Below are 9,052 nucleotides of genomic sequence, written 5' to 3'. Positions count from 1 at the left end.
TGCTTGCTTCTTTATCTTTAAAGCCTGAACTCGGTCAATCGGAAGCTTGGCATGGACTATGTATTCAATCATGGGAGTCATCCATGAATTTATCTGGGTAGGTGATGCCTCATCAACAGATAGTACCAATCGGGTAAAACACATGATTTCCCGGGTACTTACTTCGAACATAGAAGCAGCTAACTTGGCCAGACTATCAGCTTCCTCATTCTCTTCCCGGGGGATTTGCTCGATGCTCCAGTCGGTAAAAGAGGCAGCTCGGGCTGCTATGAGTTTCAAGTATTTGAGCATTTTTTCATCTTTGGCCTCGTAAGCACCCTTAATTTGTTGTGCCACTAACTGAGAATCAGAGTAAATAATTACTCGGGAGGCTCCGACTTCTTGGGCGGCTTGTAATCCTGACAAAACAGCTTCATATTCAGCTTCGTTATTTGTAATCCGGGAATCGATTCTCAGGGCCAATTTTATCTTTTCTCCGAATGGGGCTACTATGACCACTCCAACTTCGCATCCGGATAGATTTGAAGCACCATCAACGAAGACTCTCCATACCTCCTCCTCTGTCGGTTGGATCATTTCTATCAAGAAGTCTGTCAGAGCCTGAGCTTTGATGGCGGTCCGGGGTTGATACTCAATGTCGTATTCCCCCAGCTCTATTGTCCATTTCACCATTCTTCCTGAGACTTCCGAATGTGTCATTATTCTTCCGAGTGGGGAATTGGTGAGGACCACTATCGGATGAGACAAAAAGTATGGCCTTAATTTTCGGGCAGTCATTACCAAGGCTAGAGCTATTTTTTCCATTTCACTATATTTCAACTCTGCTCCTCGGAGGGCGTGACTAACATAATACACGGGCCTCTGATCTGTCCCTTCTTTCTTGATGAGAACAGAACTGACAGCATGTTCAGTGGCAGACAAATAAATCCACAACTTTTCCCCCGGCTCCGGCTTTACCAAAACAGGTAACTCGGATAAGTGTTTTTTCAAGTCTTGGAAAGCTTGTTCGCACCCTTCATTCCAACAAAACTTCTGGACCTTTCTGAGGATTTGAAAAAAAGGATAGCTCCGGTGAGCAGATCGAGAGATGAATCGGGACAAAGCAGCAATCCTCCCAGTCAATTTCTGTACATCTCGGGTAGATTGAGGGGAGGGCATGTCAATCACAGCTTTTATCTTTTCCGGGTTCTTCAATTCCTCTGTCTGTAACCATGATACCCAGAAACTTTCCACTCTTGACCCCGAACACACATTTGGCCGGGTTGAGCTTAATCTCATACTTTTCCAATGTGGCAAAAGTCTCTGTCAGATCAGCAATAAAACAAGACATTTCTCGAGTCTTAATCAAGATATCATCCACATATACCTCAATATTCCTGCATATCTGCTTTTGGAAGACTTGACTCATTAGGCGTTGATATGTGGCCCCGGCATTCTTTAATCCAAATGGCATGACCACATAGCAAAAGGTGCCCCCAGAAGTGATGAAGCTGGCCTTATCTTGATCTTCTCGGGCCATGGGGATTTGGTGATAACCCTGATATGCATCCATGAAACTTAGTAACTCAAAGCCGGAAGTTGAATCCACCAACTGATCGATTCGAGGAAGTGGGTAACAATCCTTCGGGCAAGCTTTGTTCAGATCCCGGAAATCTACACACATTCTCCACTTCCATGTGGCCTTAGGAACAAGGACCACATTAGAGAGCCATGTGGGAAATTGGACTTCCCTGATGTGGCCGGCTCCCAACATTTCCTTCACCTGTTCTTCTATGATTTTGTCTTTTTCGTGCCTGAAGTGCCTTTTCTTTTGTTTTATAGGTCGGGATCCAGGGATGATGTTTAATTTGTGCTCGGCTACTTTGGGTGATATTCCCACAAGTTCCTGTTGGGACCATGCAAAAATAGAGATATTAGCTCTTAAACAGGCTAGAAGTTTTACCCGGGTGGAGTCTTCCAGGTCTCGGGCCACTCGGATACTTTTTCCGGGTTTTATTTCGACCACCTCTTGCTCGTCTTCTGCAACAAAATTTACTTCATTCCCTTCTACCTCCTTTGCTCCCTGAGCCACTTTCTTTCCCCTGTCCTCCCTTCTCACCCTTTTCTGATCTACTCGGATTGTTTCACTATAGCATTTCCGGGATGAGGGTTGGTCTCCCTTAACCTCTCCCACCTGCCCTCGTATCGGGAACTTGATCTTCTGGTGATAAGTGGAGGCTATAGCTCTCATCTCGTTCATAGCTGGCCTTCCAAGGATTATGTTATACGAAGATGGGGCATCTACTATGGTGAAAACTGTCATAACTGTCTTCTTCAAATCTCCACTTCCAAGTGTTAGGGGTAGAGTGATTTCCCCTTCAGGGTACACAGCATGACCGGCAAAGCCGAACAGAGCAGTCGCAACTACTTCCAGGGGATATTCATGTAAATCCATCTGGACCAGGGCTTCCTTGAAAATAACATTAACAGAACTCCCATTATCCACAAAAACTCTCAACACGTCATAATTAGCGACCCGGGCCTGAATAACCAGAGCATCATTATGAGGTAGGCTGACTCCTCTGAGGTCTTCCGGGCCAAAACTAATAACCGGCTCACTTCGATCCCTCCCATCAACTTCTAAGCACACTCTTCTACCCCTTGCTTTCCTGGCTCGGTTGGAATCACCATCAGTAGATCCTCCCGAAATCATTTTGATCACTCCCCGGATAGGGGGAAGGTCTTTTCGTTCCACTTGTCTGCTTTTTTCTTCCCTAAAGTTCCCTTCTGTTCTCCTGCTTCCACTGGGGATGTTAGCCGATCTCCTAGGAACATTCGGTCCAGGTCGTGGTGATACCCAGGGCGGCGACCTGGGCTCCTCCCGAGTAGGGCGAGATTCCGGCTCAGTGTGCTTCTTAAACCCCTTCCTTAGGGATCGGCATTCATTCGTGTTGTGGGAGCATTCTTTATGTAGGGTGCAATATCTGACCTTTTCTGATCGGATCGGCCGGACTGTGAGATTAGAGAGTGGGGCCACATCCGAGCTGCATTCTTGAACTTCCATATCCCGGGCATTTCTCAAGGGAACATGAGAAAGATGCCCGGAACCATTCCTCTTGTTACTTCTTTCCTCAGGCCTGACAGCCCTGTCTCCCCTTGCTCTCTTCAATGCTTCTCTCTTCTGGTGCTGGGCTTCTTCCATATTGATGTACTTTTCTGCCCGGGACAAAAGGTCTTCGAAATCTCCGGGTAGTTTTTTGGTGAGGGAGCGGAAGAGATCCCCTTCTAGCAATCCTTGCGTGAAAGCAGTAGTTTTTGTCTCGGGCGCGCAAGCAGGTACGTCTAAGGCTACTCGATTGAATCTTTTGATATAAGCTCTTAGAGTTTCCTCCGAGCGCTGCTTTACCTCGAATAGGCTAAATGCGGTTCTTTTATATTTCTTGCTACTGCTAAACTGATGTAAGAACACCTTCTGAAAATCTTCGAAAGAGAGAATACTCTGAGGAGCTAAACCCTCGAACCACCTTTGTGCCGAGTCAATCAGAGTGGTTAGAAACACTTTGCATTTAATTTGGTCCCCATAACAATGCAACATAGCCATGTTTTCGAAACGAGCAAGGTGCTCTTCGGGGTCAGAACTCCCATCGTAGTCCTTGATTTTAGCCGACTTGAAATGCCCGGGTAATGGTTCCCGAACAATGATGTCAGAAAATGGGCATCCTTTTGCAACTGGAGCGCTGCCTTTAGAACCAACATGCCCTTCTAACACTTTCACTTTTTTCCTCAATTCTTCCAATTCTTCCGCAACAGTGGGAGACTTAGAACCCGCGCTTGATTCCCCCTCCTCTTCCCTTCGCGGCTGTTCATGTTGTTGCTGACTGGCATGGTGAGAAGTGGCCTTCTTTGCCGTGGCCATCTTAACAGCATCAGTTATAATCTTCTGTAACTCCTCGGGGGTTAAATGAATGGTAGGCTGAGAACCATTAGGGGGAGGACCATCAGCACCAGAGATACGAGTGTTGTTTTCTCCTTGAACATGAGTGTTGTTTTGATTTGCTGTTCTTCTGGTAGGAGCCATATCAACGTCTTAGAACTCACAAATTCCAACAGACGGCGCCAATGATGCAACCCGGGCGAAATGGACGAGTCGGGTCAGGAACTCTGCCGGGTAAACTATCAGGATATTGGAGGAAATAGGAGTTAGACGCTGGACTTGGATTGTAAACTCTCGAGCTCCTTGAAGGATCTGCGAATAAGAAAATAACCACGTGAATGGGCACCGGAGAGGAGTCCGGCGTGGCCACTCCGATGCTTAAGTCAGCAGGGCACTCGAGCAACAAAACCAATGTAGCCAAGTGATGGCTGTGATAATTGTTGTGTAGCAAATGAGAGTATTAAATGTGAATTAATATCTGAAAGATAGTAAATGCAAGTAAAAAACCTGATATTTATAGTAGAGGATTCAATGATGACCTCGTTCTTCGTGTGAGAGCATTAATTATAATAGGGTGGCTGATTATACCCTATTGTTCTGACATGTCAAATCGCACACTTGTCACATCCAGGCCACTTGATTTATTGACCACTTGTAATAATGTCAGAGATAAATCGGCTATAAACACTGTTGATCGGCGGCACTAAATACTTCACTCATATCGAAATGATCATGGTGAGGTATTCCTCGGGATTCCTTATAAGAACATAAATGTATAACTTCTCAGGGAGGTTCGGCTTCGGGTGCTCTCGTGGCCTGGCCTCTGATTGACCGGCCCCTCCGTGGGTTCTTCCAGCCACCTTCTCGTTATCCCGGGTAATTTCATGACTCGGGTGCCGATCCGTCCGATTACTTTATTGGTATGGTCAGAACCTTTTATTCTCCTGACCCGGGCATTAACCATGGATATTATCCATGACCCGGGATATCTCGGGGCATCATCAGTAGGCTTCTTGGCCGTCGCCAAGAACTGTATTGAATTATAAAAAGAACTATTTCCATCTACGTAACATCATTGAATCGTAAAAATATCCTCACCACAGAGATATCTGGAAAATTTGAGAGAATGTTAGTGAGCTCAACAATATCAAGGTGGTGCGAGATTATCCAGTACTTCACCCTTCCAAAGTTGTTTTCTTCTTCAGATGGATCCTGAGTATCTTCTGATAGAAAGCATCATCATTATTCTATTTAAACTTGAATGATATGGAGGTTCATTTTAATTTCTTCTGGCAATTTGTATAGAACCTTCATCACTTGAACCATTTTCTTGACATTGTTGTTTTCCTATCAACAAAATGTCATGTATATCTGGTTACATGGAGAGTACGATACATTTAACTGACAAGATTGTAAAAGTAGAGGTAGATTTACCAATAGGTGCAACAATATATCGATCTTCGTATGAATCACTAATCTGAAGAAACAGGTAGAATAGCAAGTTTGTTGTCAAAAAATAAAAAGGGTTGAGTTTCCAAGAACTTGTAACTTCAAAATAGAAGGAGAAAAGGCATTTAGTTCATTACCTCATTCTCAGATTCACCATATTCACCTTCTCGGGGAGAATCAGCGCCGCTGCTTACCTCATCATCGGGATCGTCATTATTCTCATATTCACAAGGATCGAGCACACTTTTAACCTGTTGAGTCAATGAGTGTAGGATATTATAAGATTTCTAAAACAATGTGGAATCATACTCCTTTGTGAGATTTCCTACTTTCAGAGCTAATACTAGATGTTTACTGTTGACCCTGCCAACTTCCATCCTCAAGGGATTTCTAGTCCATGGATTATGAGCTTCCTCTTCCGTGCAGCCTCTAAAAAATGGGGGCTCATAGTCCGAAGGCTGAAATATCAAGTACAAGGAGTAAGTTTCTAAATATCAACGTTAGGACAAGAAATAAAACTCCCCATGGTCTATAAGTAAAAAGTCCTACCGTAACATCGTCATAATATAGGAGCTTCATCGATACAGTTCGCTGAAAGAATGGAGTGCATAGAATTAGCTTTTTAAAAATTGCCAATATCAGCAGCGAAGTGAATTCTAAAAGTCCATGCCAGTGAAACTCTCGGAGATAGCCCTCTCTTCTCCAGAAACCATACGTCTCTTATCAGTGTATGAACAGCTATCGCATAAACAAAAAATAATGTCGAATTATTTGATCTCATGTACGTTGGAAGTCGATAAACCGGAAAAAGAAGTTCAAGCATCAGCATTAGTTTAACACTCTTTTATGTTTTGGAGAGAACAATCAATATTGACGAACCAAATACACCCTGAAGATCAACAATTGTTAACTGTTCAATAACATAATATGATTCTTCAGACCATCTTAATGTGAAATTATTCTCTCCGTCATGTACACTACAAAAAAAAAAAATTTGTAGCGACGGTTTTTAATAATGTCGCTAAATATTGCGACGGAAAAACCGTCGCTAAATTAGTGACGGTTTTAAAAATAACCGTCGCCTATTTTGTCTAAACCGTCGCTAAATAAAGACCAAAACTGCCGCTAATTGTTTCGTTTTTATAAAAAAAATGTTGTTTATTAATTACTTAAAATAAAATTTCTTTTCAAAATTATTTATACAAATTTTTAAATAATCTACTCAACTCATCTAAATTGATGATTTTCAAATTTATAAATAATGGTACGATGAAACAATTAAATATTCCGATAATAAGTAAACAACAAATTAATTTAAGAGAGAAAAATATATTACAAAGGTGAAGAGGTGTGATAAAATAGACCGGAACGCCCAAATTTATAGACAAGTTACGACGGTTTTTTGAAAAAAAAAATCGTTAATTATAGCGACAGTTGTCCATAGCGGTCACTAATTAACGATAATTTTGTCGAAACCGTCGCTAAGTAGCTACGGTTTGGCATAACCGTCGCCTGTGACGGTAGCAAAAACCGCACCTATCAAAAAAGGAAAATAAAGAAAATGGATGAGCTAAAGAGGTTGGGTTAATAATTTTTTTATCGAGAAAAATCTAAAGCATCTGTGGATAGTTTAACATACCTTTCTCCATCCAATCATTGGCATAAGCTTTTTAATCCTCATGTATGTTGTAGTGTGAAGATCATTGAATTCAAATCAGCAACTGATTTATGCCGCGGCAGAATGCACAAGGAGTGTAGTCAAGCGGCGTAGCTAAAATTTTAAAATATGGTAAGATGGACATTGAAAATATAAATATTATTTAAGATATTTTTTTAATTTTTTTGGTTATATTTTGTATAATATGAACTAGATAAATTTTAAAAATCATCTTAAGAATTTAATATATCAAGAGACGTGATAAATATCATTTATAATAATGAACTTTTAAAATAAATTCACAGTAAAGTAAGTAAAAAAATTGAATGTACATATGACATAATTCATTCAAATAATTTAGTTATACAATTTTGTACTCTAATAATTATCACTTAATTTTATTATTATTTAGTATTTATATATTTTTAGTTTATTCAGTATATTTATGTAAATACATATTTAATATTTCACACGTTGAAATATATATGTTTAATTGGCAGGTTTGACCCGGAACCGAAACCAGCCCACTAAGCCCGGTACCAAAAATGTTTCGGCGTACTGGTTCGGAACCACCCGAATCCATTATTATATATGGATTGTGGCGGTTTTAAAAAAAACTGCTTCCGGATCCGATCCAGACTGGTGAGAGCCGTTGACCGTACGGCTAGGGCCTTTTTTTTTTTTGGGATTTGCTCAAGTATAAATATGAATTGGGGGCCAAATTACAAATTTTCCCCATCCCTCCAAATTCTTTCCAGTTACTACCATTTATATAAACTAGTATTTTTCATTAAAATTAATAGTATAGAAAAAACTAAAATGAGAGCAATCAACTTCTTTCAAAGTTTGAAACGATCAAAGTTGAAAGGAAAATCTGTTGCAACAATTAAGTTTAATGAAATATAGATCTATTTAAAATAGTATTTTCACACTCGAGAAAATTTTGATGTTACAAAATGGTGGAGAATAAATTCGCAATTTTATTTAGTCTTAGGAGCAATTGCAAAAGATGTAGTATCAGTTTAAAATTCAAGCGTTGCATCCGAATCAATATTTTCAACATGCGGAAAAATCATTGGCGAACAGAAAAATAATTAAAGCCGTAAACGTTGAACATTCTAGCATGTCTACAAGATTGGTTTGTGACACAAAAAAAAAAAAAAGGAATGCCGAAGTGATAAACGAATTTGCAAGCTCAAGCTCCTAGGAAGATCCAGAGTATTCTAAATATATTTTAGTAAATCGTGACAAATTTTAAATGTTTAACATAGACATTAATTTTTCATTTATATTTATCTTTTTGTATAATATAATATATTTTCTCAACTCAAAGTACTTAATAAAAATAATATTATTTCTACCATCTAAAAAGAATTTTCCATATTCACATCGCACTGGGGAGATGATTTTTTACCGTCCGACGCAATCTACTCTGATCTCCCATTTCTTTCATTCCGTCTTGCACTGGGGCGGTTGAAAATCACCGCTCTAGCGCGTCTCATTCTGCCTAGCATCAATATTTAGCTCAAAATACTTTGGAAACGGCTCGAATACCTTGGAAGCGGAACCTCTTCAGAACCAGTTTTGAACCGACTCTAACCGGTTCTAGCATCGGTGGATCCGGAACCGGTCAGAACCGTTAAGCATGCCTACGTTGAATTGCAAGAAATTCCATATAAAATTGTCTCGGAATGCCCTTTACGTTCCGTGGACTTGAAAACACCATTCTTAAGTAATTACCTTAATTTTAATCGTTGTCTTGAAAAAAAAAAAGGGGGGGGACATCCATCGAATCTTAAAGCATATTTTGTACGAGAAGTTGAATCAAATGAACTTGTGGGTTTTACAGCGCTCGATACTGTGTCGCCATCGAAATATATTACACGCTACACTGCAATTTTCCAACGTTCCCCATACATAGAACACGTGATTTGACATAAGCAATATCGCCTGTGTGATATCTAGAGGAAACAACTTACAGAATGGATTGAATTAAGAAATGACGAGGAAGAGACGTGACAGGAGTAAATATA

At 40.4% G+C, this 9,052-nt stretch overlaps 2 protein-coding genes across 2 annotated transcripts; both read right to left on the bottom strand.

Moving 5' to 3' along the window:
- Positions 1 to 1,159: 1,159 nt before the first annotated feature.
- On the bottom strand, positions 1,160 to 4,057 carry LOC142520367 (uncharacterized). Its single transcript, XM_075623360.1, has one exon. It carries the CDS (start codon positions 4,055 to 4,057, stop codon positions 1,160 to 1,162), a length of 2,898 nt encoding a protein of 965 aa, XP_075479475.1.
- Positions 4,058 to 4,975: 918 nt separating this feature from the next.
- LOC142520366 (meiosis-specific protein ASY1-like) lies at positions 4,976 to 6,039 on the bottom strand. The gene is made up of 6 exons (XM_075623359.1): positions 5,912 to 6,039; positions 5,692 to 5,820; positions 5,500 to 5,613; positions 5,348 to 5,390; positions 5,222 to 5,260; positions 4,976 to 5,136 (listed from the first exon to the last, which is right to left on the bottom strand). The coding sequence occupies exons 1-6, from the start codon at positions 5,939 to 5,941 to the stop codon at positions 4,976 to 4,978; spliced, it is 516 nt and encodes a 171-aa protein (XP_075479474.1). The 5' UTR covers positions 5,942 to 6,039.
- Positions 6,040 to 9,052: the final 3,013 nt, after the last annotated feature.

The sequence above is a fragment of the Primulina tabacum genome, chromosome 12 (assembly GCF_025594145.1).
Source record: "Primulina tabacum isolate GXHZ01 chromosome 12, ASM2559414v2, whole genome shotgun sequence".
NCBI lineage: Eukaryota > Viridiplantae > Streptophyta > Magnoliopsida > Lamiales > Gesneriaceae > Primulina > Primulina tabacum.
This window is presented reverse-complemented; position numbering and strand designations above follow the sequence as displayed.